Below are 22,371 nucleotides of genomic sequence, written 5' to 3' on the forward strand. Positions count from 1 at the left end.
ATCAGATGCCTAATTCATGCAGCTCAATATTTGTGGCAATGAAACCTAGCTGGGAGGGGGAGTCGACAGGTAAGGCAGTAACTTCCTAAAGCATTCTTTCTAAATCTGTAAGAGTCCACCTGTCAACACTTAAACTGAACACAAAAATTAGCTACAACACAGTCCGGATTCAGCTTTTATGCACGCACAGTTCATTGACTTCATCAGAATTACTGCAGGGTTATCTTGGCCCAGCTTGTCCTTGTTAACACAGGAGTGACTGTGGAAAGATTCTGTCATATTCTGTATTATTTGCATGGCAAATTGTTCAGATATTTTTTCTTAGGAGTAAGCCTTTCAGCTGTTTTCTTCTTGCACATGTGAGAGATTTGCTTCTCACTAATAAGAGTGAGGCATCCCATATTTTTGGTTTCACTAGCCAGAGCAAGCCTATTCACAGTGTTGCTGATGATTAGATGGCCATACACTTATGTTAAAGAAACCCTTTCCCTTCCCTCCACGAGAGGGCTGCATTGCTAACGGCATACTCAGATGCCTTCACCCAGATGCTTTTTTAGCTGTCCTTCAGTAGGTGTTTGTTCTGCAACTTCAGTGTGTGTAATAGAGAAACGTCTTTAAAATAAAATACAGAGGGAAATGTTTTCTTTTTATACGTATTTTCCAACCTATCACGATCCACTAGCACTAAAATCTGGAAAAAACATGTTTGATAGCATAATTAGGCCCTGATATACAAACAAAGTGACCTTGCTCAGCTTTCTAATTGCAAGAATTGAAGAATATCCATGTAAAGTTTATAAGCAATTTACCCCCAGGCTTCTTACCATTTTAAATCATTTCCCCAGCAAGTAAACCCCTATCCTGTCTGGTGGTACATGGGACACTTGAATCTTTTATTGTGGATGTCATCAAAGGAAACAGCTGTAGAAGAGAAGATCCCCAGGTCAAACATCAGTCAAACCCTAAGTTCCAGAACTTATCCCTATTCTAGGTGTTGGAAGGAGTCACTTAGAAACCCATGGCCTCCCTAAAATTTCACCAGCTCTGCAGGGGCACAATTTACAGACCTTTTTTTAATTTAAACTTTCATGGTTTTGAATAAAACCTAAGTCCATTGATGACATCACTAAACTGACATCATATATCAAAATTTAATACAAAATTGACTTCACTGAGGGTAGGCTTCCTGTTGTGCATCCTTACCTTTACAATGGTAAAAGAACTGGTTTTGCTAATGAATGCCTAGTTGCCTTTCAGAACAGAAAGCTGGGAGCTAGGGAATTTGATCTATAGGCCAAATTCTCCTTTTGGGATCACTGGCACAAGTGAAGGGAGATTCCCTAGTGAGAACCTTAGGCTTGTAAGAGCAGTGCTCTCTAAGGAAACTTACATGAGGTTCAATGCTTGTGAAACTACAAATAAAAACCCCCAAAATCCTGGCACTCTGGTTTCAAGACACTTAAGAAAATCTGATCCCTCTAATTTACACCGAAGGAAGTCACTGCCATTGAACCCTTGAAGGTGTTGTCAGAGCTCTTGGGTCAGAAAACAAAAATATTGAATACATGTATAAATAATCTGTATAATATACGGTAAATGAACAGAAAAGCATTATAAAGTGCTGCTTCGCCTTGCTGCATGTGTGATTTAGACAGTATGATAAGTTCAAATTACACCTCCTCCCGCATAATATTTTGTAGTTTTGATTTGTTTTTCTGGTTCTAAGAAAGATACCTGAAGAAATCAATTAGCTGTACAGATGTAATCATAACATGAGCCAAGTAAAATGCATGCTATGCAAAGAATGACCTTTGTGATACAACCATCTCAGCAGATCCACCCCTCATTACAAATACATGACTAATAGTATAGTTTTAATTATAATGGAACACTTATTGTTGAGATGCTGCAAATGCACCAGATTTTCAAAAGCTTTTGTATTTGAATGTTTTGCAGTGCTTGCTGGAACCCCTTGAGAGGCAAAAATTTTCTGTGAAACTTGGCAAAGCCAACTTGTAGCCAAAATATTGCATGATAAAAATATAAAATGAGGTAAAACACATTGATTTAAAAAATAAAAATTACATGCACAAGTTTTCTTTCTTTTCAGATAAATAGTTTTCCAGTAACTGGCTTCTTTTTCTGATGAAAACAGAAAGTGAGGGGACAAAATCCTTGTGGGAAACTCATGCTCCAGTGGATGATATCTCTTGACATGAGATATTCTTAGGAATACAGAGATTACTAAATCAGGTCATACTCAAGGTCCTGTTTGTCTTCTTTATCTACTTTATTAGCATATTCAAATAATTTTGAGAGAGAAGTGAAGCTGGATCTTCTTTATTTATTTTGGTTAATCTTTCCGTTTTTTGTTATTCCATTTTAATTCTTAGGGCAACCCATGTATCTAAATAAAGCTTGCTATCATATAAGACACCATATGACCCCCAAGAGCCTTTTTCAAAGACTGATACAACTGGTTCACTGTCCTCCAGAGCAGAGGCTATTTCTGCTGAATGCTTTGCTTAGTGTAAACAAAACTAAATACTGAAGATCCTTTAAGTACCTTACATAACTTATTTCTGTAATTACAATATCACTTTCCTTGTATATTAATGGGGTTTGAGATGTCTAGTTCAGCTTCCTTTGTACAGCTAAATCTTCCTTATTTTCAGTCAACATCTCTTCATATATATCTTTAAATGAAACATCCTTTTTCCCCTCTTGCTTTTTATTTTGCATACAAAACTTCAATGTAACTACCTCAGCCTGGAATCCTTTTTTTTTAAGAAAAAAATTGCTGCAGAGATGTGGTGGAAACCATGATCTAACTTGTCTGCATGTCTTGCATATTTTTCCTTTCCTTTAATAAGCATGATCCTGGGAATTACAGGTCAATCAGCCTCACTTTTGTTCCTGTACAATCACAGCATGAGACTTGGGAGCCATTTCTGGGCACATAAGGAGAAAAGTGACAGGGAATACCCATCATGGCATTGACTGGCCTGAAATGGCTGTGAGATGAGAACAGCGGATATTGTCTGCTTTGAGTTTAGCAAAGCTTTTGACACCATCTTCCACTGTATTCTTGTACCAAGATGGGATTCAGTCTAGACAGATGGACTACTAGATGGGTGAAAACCTGCCTGGATCAGCAAGCCTAAAAAACAGTGGTTAATGGTTTGTACTTCACCCAGGGGCCAATTACAAGTGGAGTTCCTCAAGGGTCTACTCTGGGACCGATCTTTTTTCGTAACTTTATCAGTGACCCAGAGGATGAGAACAGAATGTGTCTTCTGCAAACCTGTGAGTGGCACCAGCCTCGGGGGGTGGTGTGTGTGTGTGCAGCTGACAGCTCAAAGACAGGCTTGCCATTCAGAAGGATGTAGCATTAGATTAGAGGAATGGGCTTAAAGGAACCCCATCAAATTCAGTAGAGACAAATGCGAAGTCTTGCACCTGAGATGGACTAATACCTTGCAATAGTAAAGGCTGGGGACTGACTGGCTACAGCAAACACTGCCAGAAAGGACCTCTGGGTCCTGGTGGACAGTGAGCTAAACATGATTCAGAAGTATGCCCTGGCAGCAATGAAGGCTAAGAGCATGCTGGGCTCTATCAACAGCAGCACAGCCAGCAGACTGGGAGAAGGGACCATCCCCTGTTACTCAGCACACTAGGCTGCACCTGGAATACTGTGTTCAGTTTTGGGGCCCCCACTAGAGAAAAGATGATCAAACTGAGCAAATCCAGCAGAGGACCACCACAATGGTGGGGGGCTTGAATCACGTGCCCTATGAAAAGGAGATTAGAAAAGCTTATTCAGCCTGGAAAAGGCTTAGGAGGGCCTAGTAACAGCCTTTCTGTACCTGAGAGGAGGTTGCCAAGAATACACAGAGCCAGGCTTTTTACCAAGGTGCATTGTGAGAGAATGAGAGACAATAGCCACAAATTGAAATATATGAGATTCTGACTAAGGAAGAAAAGGTTCCCCTTAAAGGCAATTAAACACTGAAACAGGTTTCCCAGAGAGCTTCTGAGATCTTTGTCTTTGCAGATTTTCAAGATCCAACTGGATAAAGCCCTGAGGAACTTGGTCTGAATTCATTGTTGACCCTGCTTTGAGCAGCCAGTTGAACTGCAGGATTGCTGAGCATCTAAATGATTCTGTGAAACAGGAGATAGTTTAAAACCTCTTCTTTTAAAAATGTTACATGGACAGTAGTCTTTTCTGAGTATTGAGAAATTTGAAAAGCCCTTTGTATTGTTTCATGGTCTGTACTAAAAAAATAAAGATGCAAGATATTTCTTTGGAAATGCAAAATATTGATGTGATATCATCACCTGGGTACTCTAATGCTATTTACAATGCAGCCACAGAAGCTGAATGACTTGTTAACACCTGTGTTTCACCATCACGGAAGGACTAGGATGGAAGTAAATGCCTGTAACGAAGTATTTATCATACTTGTGCAGTGAGGTAACACAAAGAAGTGTTTTATTACATGGAAGTGGGATTGGCATCAGCAATAACAGCTGTCAGTACGAGGCTCCCCAGAAATCCAAAAAATGACAATAATTCCATTCGGTGTTCATATTTTTGCAAAGAGCTTTTACTTCATGCTTCAAAAGAGCAGAGCTATAAATTAAGCAGAACAATATGTATTCATATTTCTTCAGAAATATGGTACATAGTGTGCCATATGACTGATTATAAATTAGGAATAAAAACCCAGTAGAGAACCACAACAGAGATGAATAAAATAGTGAAGGCTGGTGGAAAGAAAGTAAGTATGTCTCTAGAGCACAAAACATAAGACACACATAGAGTGAAAATCTGGTAACATCCAAGAAGCTTCAAAAAACAGTCTGCAGATTTTGTATAATTCCTCTGTGAAGATCAATACAGGGAAGACAAGATCAGATTGCAGCCCTAGTAGAGTGGGAAATATGTCTCTCTTGCAGGTGTTAGATCACTTGTGGCAAAGAGCTTGTAAACATTACATAATTGAGCAGTAATAGACTCATAGCTCTGTGGTCTGCACTGCTGACTGGAATGAAGGACTTCACATACCAAGCAAGTTCAGCTTTCGGTCTCTGCAGCCATGTTACGCAGTGTGGACCACTTTTATGGGAAAGTATCTCCACTTAAACTCAGTGATACAGGTTATACTTCGGATCATTCTAAGTAGATTTCAGCTTTGAGATTTGTGGACATAGTTTTTCCTATTTCTGTTTGCTCATCTGTAAAATGCACAAAGTAACTCTTCCCTCAAAGATTGTGTGAGAATTACCATGAACAAGAGACCTGTTCAGGCCTTAGTGATAATACAGGTCTAGAGCACTCTTTCCTGAAAGGATATTATTCCTCTAAGTATATCCTTAATGTGATGAGGTCATATTTAAGCATGTGTGACTTCAGAACTGCCCATACGAATGCAACGTCTTCTGTTTACATTATTAGGCTGCTAGGCCGCTGTAGCAGTGACATACGTGATTGCTCAGCTTGAGAAGGCAGTAACAGAACATAAAATTGTATGCATTAAGGACTCCTGTGGTATTCTGTTTCCAGATACTTCCAATACACAGCTTCATACTTCAATACAGCCTTAGAGTGTCGGAGACTTAGCATTTGATCCAAGAATGGCATTTCCATTTACAATACACTGGGTCCAGATTTGTGTACAGTTGCTCCTTTAAGAATAGGTTTCAGAACTCCAGACTGAGACCTGTCCTTTAGTATACAGTGCTTCTTAAATACTACCATTTTCCAGAGGAAAAAACAATTCTCCAGCTTCTGTTGTAACCTTAAGTTCAAGGACAGTCTTGCAAATGTGCATGATTCATTTTGAATATTTGCTCCCCCTCATATAACTCAGCCATGTGCATTCAGCCTTGTGCGTCAAAAATATGCCCTTTTGAGTCTACCTAATTTAACTTTAGAATCAGTGTTACAGTCTGATATTTCAAATCTGCTCTTCTTTTTAAATGCACTTTATCTGCAGCCAAAGTCCAAATCCTCAGATGCTGAAAATTAACATTGCTCCTTTGAGTTAATACAACTATGTCAACTGAACAACTGTGAGTATTGACTGTAAGCTAGAGGGATGCTCTAATTTTACACTGGTGCGCAAAGAACCCAATTTGAAGAGTGAACGAGTATGTTTAGAGAACAGAGTTATGTAATTCATCTATTTTGGGGATTAGCCATTCCTGAAGTTCTGAAAAAGGTAACTGGGTTGGGCTATTTATAGAGTCTGTTCTTATAGTTACAGCACAGATGCTAGCATGGAACAAAAACAAACGGTTAGTTCAAGCCATCTCCTCTGTGCACCTTCATAAATTTATACTCTCACAAATGTTTATAGGCCTCTCAGAATAAAAGTGATTTGGGGGTCTAGGATGCTATTGTTGCCTCAGCATCTGTTTGCACATTAGTACGCCCTATTTCCTATTAGCTTTTGACAATGACTTTGCTTTTCAGGCCATTTGTACTACAGAGAGATGCAGACTCCTTTTAAAGGAGTTTCCCAGTGCATGAGAGAGGAGAAGGGGCACTAATCTTGGGAAAATTCATGCAGTAATTGCCTAAATTATTCTGATGTTTCATTTCACAAGGCTCCAAGGAATGATGATTCAGAATCCTTCCTTTACATGATTCTAAGATGCATTGTAGGATCACTGTAAAACTACAAAGCCCTTTTTTACTGCTACAGGATGATGACTGCAGAAGAGTTAATGGAACAATGCAATCCATACTCAGGAGTGTACAATCTTGAGGTTATGCAGAACTGTACAACTTACAGGAAGGGAAGAAACAGTTTGTAGCAGAATAGTGTAAGTTTGGGTTGCTTCTTACAGATTCTGCTTTTTTATATATAAATATTTGTCTATATACAGTCATTGTTATTTTTTCTTACATATTGAAAAACAGCTGTTTTGGTAGTGGACAGTAAGAAGAGGGCAAGAGAGACAAGAAGAGGAAATTTACCTGGCTGATGGAGAAAAGCTTGTTCCTAACAGGCATTATCACAGAAAAAATCAAGTTAGGGACAGGATTCTATAGGGATGACCATTTTAAGGACTATGAAGCATGGAAAATGAAGTGACTTGCTTAGGCAGCATTGGTTAATTCTTACCTTCACTAACCTATCCTGTGAGATAGGGAGATCACAATTTAAAACAAAGGATAGCAAAAAATGAGGGCAGAAATACAGGGTTATGTCCTTTACTACTCAGCATCCTATATTGCCATTTGTGCACAGTGCAAGCTAAGCAAATTTTTATTTGTTTGCATCCTAGCCCAAACTAGGCTAATTTTACATAGGCCTTTTACAAAAAGCCCAGAAAAATAAGATAGTCTGAATTTCATATGGAAGAAGAGACAGCCTAGGAATAGATCTCAGCAGAGTCTAAGCAGAGAACTGAAATTTAACAAGAAAAAATTTAAATTGAGATACTCTGCATAGCTCTGTGAGAGAGGAGAAATATGCATGTCAGGAAGATCTAAAGAGACACAGTGACTAGTATAGTCTATGTAATTCACTGAAACTACCACTACAGTTAATAATGATGCTCTCCTCTATTGAAGATTGTAGTCAAAAAGGTCAGAGTGATGATCTATAAAGCCAAACTCCAATTGTTTCTTCTTTTGAATCTCACTGGCTCAACAGGGGGACTGAAATGTAGAGAAACAAAGAAACAAAAAGCAAACAACTGTTAAACCCTGAGACCCATGCATCTTACCATAAAGTGTATTTTCTCATAGACCACATTGTCAAATCTAACCGAGAAAAGACTGAAGTAAAAAGCAGAACAGGAAGTGACTGATGCTCAAAATGCATATAAGGTGTTAGACTTCTTGATGAAGTAGATTATGAGAATTCCTATAAGAATTTCATGTTAGTACTGACATTTCAGGGAGGTCTAAAAAGAAAAATTAGTTTTGAGAAAATTACTGATCAATATAGAAGGATTTAAAAATATACATATAATGCAAATAAAATGCATGTATTTAAAATGTCTTGACTTCTGTAAATGAAAATTATTAATTCAAGAACTTGATTATGACAACTATTAATAATCTGGCTAATAATTTAGAGAAAAGGATCGAGTAAACAAAGCAGGGAAAATGCAGGAAAAGTATTATCACTTCAGAAACAGCATAAATATATGTACAAGTGTATTAAGATAATATATTGATGATACTTCAGGTTGAAATATTTAACTACTGAGTTAATATTCAATGTCTTGTTCCTAGAAGGTTTCATTTAAAGGACTTTATTTCTGGGACAAGATCTTTAATCCATAACTTAAAACATTTTATTTGCTATAATAAAAACTTTGTATAAAATAAAACACGTTTTTCATCCTTAGTAGCAGCATTATTAAAGGGTCTTCATCTTCTTGCATGTTTGCATAGCACCTAGCACAGTATTTTCTTTCAAAACCCAAACAAACCAATGAACTTTGCCAGTTCTCTCTGTTTTCAAGTTTTTCAGCTGACTATGTGCTAAGAGTTTTTTCAGGACATGCACTGGATTAAAGGAAAGGTCTGAAATGTCATTATTCATTTGTAAATTGTACTCGTCATTCATGAGATTTCATCAAGCTCCAGATTACTTACTTGGATGCTATCTGCTCATCTGCAGTGACTGCAAAAAATATGGGAATATGAACTTGAAATGTCTTTTCAGTAGAAAGGATAGAAAAATATATGGCTACCTGCATAAAAATGCAGACCTTCGTTGTTCCATCCTGTATCATCCTGAGTTTTCAAGGTTATTTTATGCAGAGCTAGCACATTCATTCTTACAACGGGTTTGTTAGGTCAAACCTGATACCTGTAGATATCTTCTGCTCCCTACCTCCCAATTTCAGGATCAAGTGGACACTAATATTTAATTACTCAAACCTTTTTTAGTAGATACCTTAACTGCTTTTAAAATTATGATTTTTCACAATGTGCATGTATGTGCCTGTGTGAGCAGAAATATGCTGAAGAGAGGGTTCCTGAATCCTGAAGTCTTGATTACTCAAACCATTTTTAGTAGATGCCTTAATTGCTTTTAAAATTATGATTTTTTACAATGTGCATGTATGTGCCTGTGTGAGCAGAAATATGCTGAAGAGAGGGTTCCTGAATCCTGAAGTCTTGAGTGAGGTGCTTCAGACTGGAAAAGGCGTGGGCATGGATTGTAGGCTCACCCCTGTTTTAATGTTACATGTATTTCCCTCTGAGATAACTTATGCTTTCAAAATTGGTATCCTTGTGTGGCTTGTCAGGGATGCCATGTCGGTTTCAAGGATGAGAAAAATCAGCATGAGCCCCTCATCAGAGCTCCAACCACATTGCATGTCATTAAAAGGGAACTCAAGCCCGCACAAAGTATTTAGAGCTAGTAATAGCTCAATACACACTCTGGCCTATATATGTGTGCATATATGGTATTGATCCCAAAAAATCTGATGATCCAAGAGCAGTTTTGAGTACTGTGCCAGCTTCCTACCTACTGGAAATTGTTATAAAGTACTGTATCATTCATTATAGCAAGGAATTCAGCAAAGCATTGACAGTACAGCATTTCAGTGTCACGAAGGCTAATATCCCACTAGGTAACTACTGACTGTAAAATAATTCATCAGAGCATTTAAATCCAGAGTAAAACCTATACTTGCACACATGATTCTATAAATACTTGCATATTTAGTTTACAATTCACTAACAGTACTTTAAAAATGTGCCAATATGTATGTTTCAAAACCACAGATTCTTATTGTTCATGATGCACAATAACATTTTCGTTACTGACCACTGAACTATGTCTCTGTAGAGACTAAGAGGTACCTCATCTTCATAACTTCCCTTAACACACATTTTAACATTCCTCCAGGCTGCTCTGGGCTGCCTCATCAAGCTTCAGCTTCTTCTCATGAGAGAGAGATGAGGTAAGCAGGGGTCTCCATTTAGGCTTCGAAACAGCCATGTAATGCTATGTGAAATGCTATGCAGCCATGGTATAGGGTGGCATGCTGAGAGCAAACACTCATACATCCATGATCATATCATCAAAGCCTGGCGTGTCCATGATAGGTCAATAGAGAAATTCCATGATAAATTGGATAGCTCTATTAGACACCATGGCTAAAGTGCATTGAGATCAAAATGGGGTGTCCATTCAGACACTGTGTATGTTTCACTTAATCAGTGAAAACTCTACAAATGATCTGGATCACTATCAACATTACAGTGGCCATTTATCTCCCTAGGTAAGCACAGGTACTTAAAGTCTGGTGACTGTGGCTGGAATCTACCAGCTTCTGTTTTCTCTCTTATCTTTTTCTCAGTTGTGCTTGTATTTAATTTGTCTTTGCCTGAATGTCCATAACCTAGAAACAAATACCATCAGTATATGCTTTCCTCAGAAAGAAATCGGGGAGATTCAGGAACATTGTGGTTTTCAGATGAAAGATTTTGTGCAACTGGAGAAAAAATATACTGGCAAGCAATTATTTCTAAATTCATATTTGCCAGTAGCTGCTAAAAACACATTGTGTGAAGCAGATTGGACACAAATTAAAACTGTGACAGGCCATCTTTTGATTTTCACGTAAGTCTCTGTGCTGTTTTTTCTCTAATTGGAAACTGGCATGCAGTCGAAGTTTCATCTAGCTGCAAGAACCCAAAACCCACCTGAAGATGCCCAACATTGCTTACATAAATTACCAAACACACTGCTGTGGTATTTGAAAAGCCACAAATCTTGTCAATCAAATGAAGTTCTGAAGAGTTTAGTGACTGTCACTTTGGCTCTTCATTGTGTCAAGACAGAAGCATTCCTTGGACACATTTAGAAAGGTTGCCTCACCAATCATCCAGTGTGTCACCAATTACTTTGTTTCCTTGCTCTATTCTCTTAGCCATAGTGGCAGTTAAAAAGCATTTTATCTGGAACTACCCACTGGAACACACAAAGTTGACAAAACCTGCTTTTGTACATAGCACAGGAATAACCTGACTGCAGTATTTAAGCCTTAAATCTAGAGGATGAAGAATTCTGTAGGAATATTAATACACCAGGTTCCATTTGTGAAAATATGCTTTAGTCACTTAAGAGTATAATTCTAGAACACTTTGTCCTTTAGCCATATTCAGTAATGTACCTCATGATGTGTTTAATTTCAAGATGCATATAGTATTTTTCCCTGACAAAATGAATAGAATATATGAAGTAGATTATACAGAATTCAGAAGTTTTAGAATATGACAGTTGTTCTCCTACCTAGCTGTAAAGTCTGTCTAATTGCTTTCTGCTTGTTTTCAACCCTGGAGTCTGATTACATCCAATGGCACAAATTCAACGTTAAGTTGCACACCACCTGCAAACAAAGCAACACAGAGATTTTTTCATGCACAGTTGTTTTCAAGTATCTGTACAATCTATAAGGGAAGGTCAGGGAAAGGTAGTTAATGTGACTGATCAAGAAGAAGTCTTGTCAGAGGAAAAGGCTGTGGTCAGCTCTTCCCTCCCATACTGTCATTCCAACACCTTCAGTTCTTCAGTCCTCTCCCTCATTTTCAGTAATGCCATGCCCTTGTTTGATGTCTGTAAAGCCTCATGGCACAAAGAAGCCATTACTGTAATAAACTCTGGAGTATATAGCCATATTTTCTCATTTCCAGTATAACATTCTATGGGTTTAGATGATGATAGAAGAGATTAGATCTAGTCTGAGACAGTTTGCTGCCGTACATGAATAAATAATCACAAATTTGAACTACAATGTTCTAAGCATTATTGTATTTCAGCCTAAGCCTCAGAAGTTACCCGCTCTCACTTCTTCCTCTTCCAAAGGAAAAGAAATTTCAGTATTGATAGTGCAACATATGCACCAATAGTTTGCAATCAATTTCTGAATTGGTTGCCTTTGTCTGGCAGACACCCGAAACATTTAATGTTTTATAGTTTCTTGACTGCTCTATTCAGCTGTGCCCACTGTCTCATGCACTGGCTCATTCATAGTCTGCTGTTTTCAGAATACAGAAAAGAGATTCAGATTCCACTGTGTTTTCCCTCCTCTTATCCCAAAAGAAGCAAAAAATTTCTCCTGTAGGTCAGTCCTCATTTGTAGGCAGTTGACATGTATCCTCACTAGTAGAAGGTAATTTCCTAAGAAACTTGGGGCATTTTCACCCATATTTTACCATTGTATTTATACACATAGCCTTATACCTGCAAAAGATCATGAAATGCCTTTTCATTGAGGAGACAGTATTTGTTTTTCTTTCTGTCATAAGAGTTTATCTACCTCTTTTTTTACCGTATTGTCTGTAAATTTGGGTGATCTTAACCCTCCTACTAAACAGAATTTCTGCAGGTGTTAGCCCTGATTTCCTGGGTTGGACTTTTCTGTTAATTAGTGCCCAAAAGAGATCTGAATTTTTTAAAGAGATGCTTAAGAAAGAAAAATTTGAATCTGAATGTGAACCTCCATCTTCCTGAAACATTAAAAGAGCTCAATACCATTTTCAGCTAGCTCATCATTACACAGTGGATATGCTGTATCCACACAAAAATATACACAATTAGAGTATTTTGTAAAAGAACTACATTCACTTAGGCTATTATCTGTCATTCCCACATTTGAGACGCCAAGTTTAGATGTAGATGACATGGGATAAGCTATTAGCAGCTGTATTTTCAAGTAATCTAACTTCTGGATATCAGGGGCAATAATCCAAATCAAGTAAGTTATTTTTTCTACATAAACAGAAAAAGCTATGCCAATTTTGAACTGCAATTTAAAGTTTCTTTAATTACCATCACAAGCTCTGGTTATTCACAAATAGTGGGGTTTATATTTCATATTTTTATTATTTTTGTATCTTCACTCATCTGAGGCAAACAGTGCAATTCTAATTTGTCTTGTGTATTTTTTCACATGTGAATATTTCTAAAGCATCAAGTTTAGTCATCTTTGTTTGGGATTTTAGGTACAACCTATCGAGTACCTTTGAATAAAAATGACAGTGAATAAGACATCCTATTTCAGAGTTGTTTTAAAGACTAGGTAAGCAGCAAATAAGCCAACTAAAATTACATCTTTTTTAAGCATATCTGCACTAACATACTATAAGCTGTCCAAAGTTAATCAAGTATTTTCATTTACAACATCATACTCTGGTGTTTTCTCAGTCTCACTTTTATTCAGAAGTCCAGCCTGGGATCTCTTCCAGATTTACGTTTGTGTTGTAAGGGATGCAGCTGTAACTAAAAGAATAACGTTGGCAACTGAAGTCTGCCAACACACATTTTGTAATTGTTACTAATGGTTTATTGCCCGTTTTCACTATCAGTTGCTGCCAGTTTCCATGAAAGTATGATTTTTTTGTGTATGGACACTAAATTTTCTAATGCTTGTCCTTTAGTTAAGTCTTTGCTGTTATATGCTAGAGGTTCCATATGAATGCCAGGCCTCTGTAAAAATACTGTCTTGAGGCTTTGAGTTAAAGGTTTTGCAAGTTTGTTATGGTAAAATCTAAAAACCTGAGCCTTTCATTATCAACTGTGTAGAAATTTTTCAAATCCTTTCCTGGCATGCCATGTCCATTGTGCACTTTTAGTCACTACAGCCTTCATGTTAGTAACCCTAGTAGTCACATCTGCAATAGAAATCTCTGAACAAAACATATCATCCCCATAAACTTCTGTATATTTTTTATGTAGGTGGAAAGATAGTGACAACCGACAATATAATGTGGGATGCCATCTCTACCTTGTTTCCTTGAACTTGTTTAAGTGGACTATTTCTTTATTTCTCAGGTTACTATTTACTGAGGGAACCATCAGATCTCTTTAGAGCTTTGTGGATTTTCTGGTTCTTCCTTTCCTTTCCCCATGAGAATACCATCTATGTAAATCAATATTATAAAATATCTTTTTTACCTTTTTGTGAAATACAAGAGGTATATAGCATAACTAAAAAACCAGTCATGGTAAAAGCAGTAATAGCTTCCAAATGGTGTGTTAAAATGTGCAGATGTAAACTTTTTTTTTCCTGGAGAAATATGCTGGAACTCAGAAAAAGCAACTAATGTAGGAAAAATATCTTGCAGCTAAAAATAATCTTTCTTCATACATATGGGAAAGTATTGCTGATTTACACATTTCACTTCTTAGAATGTAGGCAAAGGGTTCTATATTTCTTTTCTAAAATTTATAAAGTACTAATTTATATCGCAGCCTTTTCAAATGCCTCCATTTTATCTAGTGCATTTGAGAGATTCAGGGATTTTAATAGGTATAGGTATAATGGAACAGGGAGAGTCTAACACTGTATTTTAACAACTTTTCAGTACCATCAGTTTCTCATTAAAACCACGATCCTCTATCATCTTCTGGTTTCTGCTCCTCTCCAGTATATTCTTTCACAAAGAAACCTAGTATCTGACCTGAAGTGACAATTCTTGTTTCCCACAGGTATTACAGAAGTCAACTTTTCAATATTTTGTTTTAATTTTGCATTTGTAGATGACTAACCTCACTGTCTAATGTAAGTTTTACCTGCCTGCATTTAACAACACAAAGTTTTCTTTGCAAATGCTTCCAACAGCTTCAGAGATCATGTTATCTTGCGCACAAATCTATGAGTAATAGGGAATCTGAATTTAAAAGTCAAACTTCTTCACAGCTACCCAGGATACTTTCTTTTTGCTGAGACCTTTCTTTTCCCTGTAAATGCCAAATTAACAAAAGCATCCGAGGGTGGGTACATGAGGGTCAGGAGGGTGTGTGTTGAGAGTGACATCAACTGAGACAATAAAAGGGCTTCTAAGTTACTTAGAAGCTCTATTTTAAAGTTACATTTAAGGGGTCCACTAAACCAATTCAGTAGTCTTTAAATATACTTGACATCAAGAGACAGTCATCTGCCGACATACCCAAACCAGAAATCTGTTTAAGACACAATCTGGTAAGTATATTCTATTTTACTTCCAAGTGCTCTAGAAGACTTATTTAGAAAATTCTACCATTGATTCTTTATTAATTTTTATATTAGCTTTTTTTCAGACAGTATTTAAAAAAAAGTTAATATTAGTGAGATCAAACTGGTTTATTATCTGAATCAAATTTGTGAAATGAAAAAATCTGAGACAGTGAGTTAGAAATATCTTTAATCTAAGTCCTGAATTTATAATATTGGGTTAGATGGACTGCTAGGACCACATTCATACTATCATGTAAGATACCATGTAATAAATGCTTTTCTGACCTAGAGTAAAGCTGCAGAAAATAATTGCAAAAATGACATGGTGGAGTTCTATATTTATATTTCTTATATATTTACATTTCTTAAGTTTCAGTTACTCTGTATCAAATGTCTTCAGTTATAACAAAAAGATGCCTTTTCAGGCTGCCAATAGTGAAAACCCAAGCTGGAAACTGGTATTTGGACTGTGTCATTACTGCCTGTTGTAGTATCATCAATAATAAATATTTTTCAAATATATCAAAGTGGCAGTTTTGCTGATGATGCACAAAGCAGAGTGGAATTCATACTGGCAATGCAGGTTTATCACTGAAAAGATGAGGGGCTCAGTTCTGATTTCTTTTATGCAATTAAAGGGGAATGACATAACTGAGTAGAGTTATGCCTCTATGCAAAATTGCCAAGGAAAGTGTCAACTTCTTCATTCTAAAGGATATACAAAAGAAGTAGATAAAAGAACAAAACTGTCAGCTTCCATAGCTATATAAAAGTATTTCAACATACTTGGAGCATATAAAGTAGATGATGATGACAATAATAATAATAATGATAATAATAATGATGGAAGAACATGGTGCTTTTCTCCCAGTTATCCAACAGATGGGCACCTATACAGTGATGATGATGCAGGGCAACTAAGGCTGACAAAAGTCTGTAGACTTGCCTGTGAAGTAACATTAAGTTGCTCACAAAATTAGTATTAGAACTAAATCCTTCATTTGCATTCCTTGCTCTAATCCATTTCACAAACTCAAAATTTTTCAAAATCACTTTTCTGATGTCTGTCTTCAACTTTTTTCTAAACTAATTTTCTTTGGAATTAACAGAAATTACTTGAAATACAGATTTATGCCTGTATTCATTTCTATCTTTATAGACAAAATGACCTCTATAAAAAATCTGGCCAGGACTGCAATCATTTTATATGCCATATGCTTTTTTACAAACTCTGATGGAAGACCGATGATGTAAGTACATTTTTATACACTTCCAAAGTTTGGAGGATGACTTTAGCTGTTCTTGAGAATATGACTGGTTTGTCTGTACCTAAGTTATGTGTATGAGAGTTTTTCTGTCTCTGCTTTTGAAGACTTTGGCCAAGCTGGCCAAATTCTGTCCTCTAGATACAGCTGTAGAGATCTCAAATACTCTGTGTTCTTACACATTTTTGGAAAATAGGCAGCTGAGTAGAGGATGAAAAATCAGGTAAGTGTTCTTAGGAATATCATTGGGTAAACTGCATCTCTTATTAGACGCTTAGCGGGGGGTCTACACAGGATAACATCTTTTTTACCATGCGAGAATCTAGCTGGAACTCAGATAACATCAATCAGCATTGAGACACAAATCCACAGGAAATCATGCTTCCTTGGCTCTAGTGTTCACGGAAAATTACCACTGCATAAATACTATAGTTCTATTAATAAATTTCCTATTATCATATAAGCCCCAAGTTCATCTACAAAAGCCAAAATAAATGATGAATATATAATCAAACAATACAGTTATAAAACTGGACTACCCATTTTTCATGCCTTCTCACTAACATATCCATTATTAATAAAAATCACCATCCAACCTCCATCTCTTCTCCGTATGTCATTCTATCCCTTACAGATTAGAAAGTTATGCTCTGCAGCTCTGTATTGTGATACCTCACGAAAGTTCCCAAATCTGGGTTTCTGAGTGAAGATCTAGAATTCAAGAAGGGCCATTATTTGTCTCTTTCTTTGCTTTTCTTTCATGCAGGAAAAGATCAGTGAGTGAGATGCAATTAATGCATAATCTTGGAGAGCATCGACACACGGTGGAGAGACAGGACTGGCTTCAGATGAAACTGCAGGATGTGCACAGCGCCCTTGAGGATGCTAGGACCCAGAGGCCTCGAAACAAGGATGATATTGTCCTGGGTGAGATAAGAAGTCGGAGGCTGCTCCCTGAGCATTTGCAGGCAGCAATGCAGAAGAAATCCATCGATCTGGGCAAAGCTTACATGGATGTACTCTTTAAAACAAAGCCATAGTGAAAAAAACAGAGCATTGTGTCTGTCCAAGTAAGCATGTGTCTGTATATCATTGATCAATTAGGGCATTTTATTATTATTTATTCAAACTGCAATAAGGATTAAAGGCTGCACTCAAGATTGCAAGATTGTAGTAGTCCTATTGAGTTAGACACTTCACAACCAAATAATAAATGATAAAATGCATTTACAGTCCACCTGTGGCCATTGCTGCTAATTTCTGCTGATTAACTTTTAAACAGCTAAAGTATCTTAGAAATTTCCAGCATAAAAAAAAACCAAAACAGTAAGAAAGTTGAAAAATCATTTAAGACCAGTTCTACTACTTTTACATAGACAGCAGTTGTAGTAATCACTAGTTCTGCTTGCACTGTTAACTAAAAATGACTAAATGCAATAGAATTTGTCTCCAGAGTAAGGCACCATTTTGCCTAGGGCTAAATTTTGTTCAACTTTGTACTAATGAAAATATGTAAACTTAAATCCACATTTATTTTCAGAAGAAGGCCTAAAATCAGGTGAACATTAATTACATAGCAAAAGCTGCATGATAGTAATTTAGGATTAGAAAGTGCAATCAAAAAATGAAAGGCAAAAAAAAAAAGACAAAAAATTAAAGGCAAAGCTTAATCTTAAAGTACAATAGGATAAAATAAAAAAACCCACAACCGTATGAAATAGAAAAATGAAATTTTGCAAAATACTGAAATGAAGGGAAGATTTAATTACCTTCCCCTCCTCCAATAGATGATAACCTATAATCAACTGCAGAAACATTGGGAGCAGAGATGGTAGCACTTATCAAAACAGGGCCCTAACTATAACACTGGGAAATGATTCTATACAAGACAATTATAACTGAAACAAAAATCTTGCAATATGTATTTTTTGTCCCTCATTTTCTCTGTAAACTGTCTATCTCTGAATTTCTGTATGTTGTGTTAGGCTTCATGTGTAAGTATTTTTTATTTGTGAGAGCAGTGGCTCTCATAAATAAAATTACTCTTTTTCACATGCACTTTTTTGTAGAATTGGGATCTCACTTTCAGATCCTCAAAATTAGAACATGCAGAAATCAACCTGGGAGAGGAACTATTAGCTGTAATACATTTAAAGTCTAAGCAGGACTCAAAAAGAATCAGACATAATAGATGGGGAAAAAAAAGAATTATGATAACAATAATTTTAAAAAGCAGCAAATTAAAATTATTATGAATGGTATATGCACATATGTGCTTAAAACCCTCAATCATTTCTGACTAATAAGAAAGTTTTCTCAGTAGGAATAATGGTGGTTGCCTTCAAATTTGCCATTATTTGAGCTCAAATCTAGATGAATTGCTGCTCTAAGCCAAAGTGTCTCTATGTATGCTCCCGTATCACTTCTTATTTGTTTGTTTGATGTCTAGCTTACTTTGGGGAACCTAGCAAAAAACTTATAAATCATTGCAAATATAAACGCAATCTGCTGAAGGCTAGAAAGGTACTTGTAACTAGTGAACTGTAGTTCATGATCTTGGCTATACTTTCAGTAATGTAAAGGCTCTGATGCTGCAAGCAGGTAGTATGTCTGTGCACATCGGTGCACCCCACACACAGGCAGGGGTTCCATGCCACTTGTCTATTTGTAGAATCAAGGCCTTAAAGTGCACTTTCTATTTATTCTTTTAACAGACCTCTGTGCTAATTTAAATAAAATTGCATTTTTTAACTATGTCTCACTTATGTATTACTAAATAAAGTGGACCAAAAGCTCTTGGACATTCTTTTAAAGCATAACAACTGGCTGACCTGTACAATTCAGCATTTGGGGCAAGATTTTTAAGTATTACATCAATATAAATACAAAAATCATGAAAGCAATTTTTCCTTTGGTGTTTCCTGTGCACAAAATGATATTGATTGTTAAACAAAAGGTGTTTACCTAGCAAAAGCTATTTATGTACCCTTACAATAATGACACATGCAGAAACTATATAATCTTCAAATGCCAAACTCAGAAACTGTTTCATTTTGATCTAAACAAATAATATTATTATCTAAACAACTTGTTCTTCCTAAACTTCAGCTACCCAGTAGATGAAAGATGCTTACACAAATATTTAAACTTTCTGTACATTTCAAAAAATACTTGTTGCTTATAAAGGGCTTCAGGTTTGGAGAGGTGATGCACCACTGACCATCATTTAGCTAGAAACATGGCCACAGCCAAACTATGCTTAGCATTGTCTCATTTATGGCTGAAGTCATGTTTGCTTTGCCCACATACAGTATGACTCTTCAGAAAGACTAAAACCAGCACAGTGGCAGGTGAATTAGTGCTAGCTAATGCCCATTAGAAAAAAGAACTAATTTGAATTCTAATACTTACTAATGGCAGTTATCTAGAAAACAGACTTGTTATGGCTTTTCAGCTCAAACTTCTGATCAGTGTAGCAGCAGTCAAAAGAGAAAAATATTCAGCGTGGGGCAGAGGATGTTACAAAAAATACTTTAATACCATGATACATTGCTAAGATTCATCTTCACCTGGACTAATGTGTAATTTTGGTCATCTTGCTTTCATACATGAAGAGGACTAGGAAAATGATGGTGAAAAATAATAGGGCCACTGAAACACCTACATATGATAATAAATGGTAACAACAGCAGTCAGAAAATAAATAAATAAAAAGAGGCATGATAAAGATATGACGAATTAACAGTACAGAGAGATAAATGGTATTGCCCATCTATCTTTCTAAGAAAAAAAAAAAAAGTGGAAAATTGAGCTTGCACATGGATGAATGTGGAGTTTTTAGCTAGTATGAGCCAAAATCTCATCTCCAGCCAATGGTCATTGAAGGAGACAGTGGCATGACTCTTGGGGATGCTTGTGTTGTTTTCCCACGCATGCACTGGAACGTGCCTTAAGTCTATGCCGGGGTGTGTACTTGCATATAAACAAGGTAAATACTAAGTGAGCCTGCACTTCACAACACTCAGATATGCACGTGACTGCCAGATTCATGTAACTTCCTATGTCCCCTGTTATAGTGAGATTCAGTTAGAAAAGTATTAGGTCCACATCTCTTCACATCCACAGGATCAGCCTTCCAAAGATAGGGTCTTTGGAAGTCTTCCTCTTGAAGGCCTCTGTCCTCCCTGAGGAATGTGGTTTCTATGCACATACTTCCTTTCAAGGCAGAAAACCTTGCTTTATGATCTGACGTGGGCTTTTTGCCAAGACCTGTGTCCTCGAAGACTTAACCTGTGCAGATGGGTATCTACTGTACACACCTGGTTTTTATAAAATTTTTAGTGAAATGAAATATAATTGTATCTTTCACTCATGACTCATTGAAACAAAAAGCACTAATATCAATATCCACCCTTATGGGAAGTAAAACAGTCGCATGTGAAAGAAACCCAAATCCATAAAAAATTAACAAAGCCAAAATCACAAGGACTCTAATAAAAACTAGATAAATTGTAAGATCTGTAGGTAAAACCTACTGCTGGTGATTTAGCTGCTAGTGATTTGGCTTTCTTAGCTGCTTCTCAGTTTTTCTGCTGTAAATAATACTGCTGTTTAATATTGCTCAGCTCACTATTAAACGGCAGGTAACATCTGACTCCTCCCCTAGTTAGCACATTCTAACAGCTTTTGTGCAAGTTGCTTGGCCGTCACTGTTCTACGGGTGGATTTCTAGAACTGTGTAGTTTATCTCTGTGGCTATTGTTAAAGGATGGAAAAGACAATTAATTTAACAGATTCATGTTTTGCTGTATATTGTAGCAAAGCTTCTGTCTTTTATGGGGCACTTTGGTATAGCAAAGGCAAAAATCTTTGCTCTCTTGCCCCTCTTTCCCTCCTCTCCTTGCTGTACATAAGGTGTATAACTTGTCTAATATTTCCTGCCTGAAGCAGTCAGATCTGCTAATGCATCGGGCAAGTACAGAGGTGTACATTCACTTAATCTGCAGTTTAATGCTTAGGTGCCCCTGAAAGAGTAAGATGCTCTGTAAGATATAGAAGAAGCACACAAGAGGCATTTGCTGTACAGTTCCAGTCTCTGAAACCTGCCAGTAAATTTGTCGGTTTCCTGCACCAGAGGTTAAATCATAACCCCTGCTCAAGGTGAATACACTCACCAGCAGGATATCAATTCATGTTGCCTCTTACCTGCGTGTTTTCCCTGGGAGGTTTGGCCCAAGAGTGGCTTAGAAATGACATTTTATGAGACTCTGAGAAGACCCCATACATGGTGGTTGATCTTCACAGTCGGGCTGCCCCAAAATATCCACTGTGCAACCCGACTGGCTCCCCACAGTGCACAAGGGAGAACAGATAAACATTCAAAGGTTTGGGCAGAGATTTGCTCCTTCTATTCCTCCTCCCAAACTGTCTGCCAATTCAAATTTGCTTCCATATACTTATTGTCTAGAGTCCTACAGTCCTTTCACCTGATACAGAAGTCAAGCTCTGCCTGTATTTAATAATGATGCTATAGAGAATATCTTAGAAAAAAAGAGACAAATGTTGTCTTTAGATATGAATACAGTTGGGTCTTGGTATTGGTTTATTCTGCCTCTGCGAGGAGTGCAAAGGGCTTAGTGTCACCTCAACAACTGTGGCACTTCAGTACACTGAAGTTGCTTACAGTGTGGGACGTGATAATTCTGCTAGGGTATTATGGAATGAAAGCCACATCTGCTAATTGTATTTCTAGATAGGCTGCAAGGTTACACAGACTCTATGTAACCTATAGGGCTGGACAGGCCTAAAAATTATAGTTGTAATGTAAGTCAGGAACGGGTTTTAGGATGAAGGCTGAGACAAAAGAGATGTCAGCTCGTCTAGCTGAACTGCATTATAGCCTCCTTTGGTTTTATTTTTTTCTGTGCCAGGCAGGTACAGACAGACGATGGTGCCAGAGTACCACGGGGTTGGAGTGAGGTCCGGGTGCTCGGTACGTGCCGCCGTGCAGAACCAGTAACGGTGGCTCCTCACGACACCCGTGTGCAGGCACCGACGAGCCCCGGCACAACGGCAGCCGCCCAGTTACCGCCCCCCCGTGCATCGCTGCAGGGGAAAG

The 22,371-nt window shown here is 37.2% G+C and overlaps 1 protein-coding gene across 1 annotated transcript; it reads left to right on the forward strand.

Moving 5' to 3' along the window:
- The first annotated feature begins 16,152 nt into the window (after positions 1 to 16,152).
- PTH (parathyroid hormone) lies at positions 16,153 to 17,293 on the forward strand. The gene is made up of 2 exons (XM_005442713.1): positions 16,153 to 16,238; positions 17,020 to 17,293. The coding sequence occupies exons 1-2, from the start codon at positions 16,153 to 16,155 to the stop codon at positions 17,291 to 17,293; spliced, it is 360 nt and encodes a 119-aa protein (XP_005442770.1).
- Positions 17,294 to 22,371: the final 5,078 nt, after the last annotated feature.

Source organism: Falco cherrug, chromosome 10 (assembly GCF_023634085.1).
Source record: "Falco cherrug isolate bFalChe1 chromosome 10, bFalChe1.pri, whole genome shotgun sequence".
Classification (NCBI taxonomy): Eukaryota; Metazoa; Chordata; class Aves; order Falconiformes; family Falconidae; genus Falco; species Falco cherrug.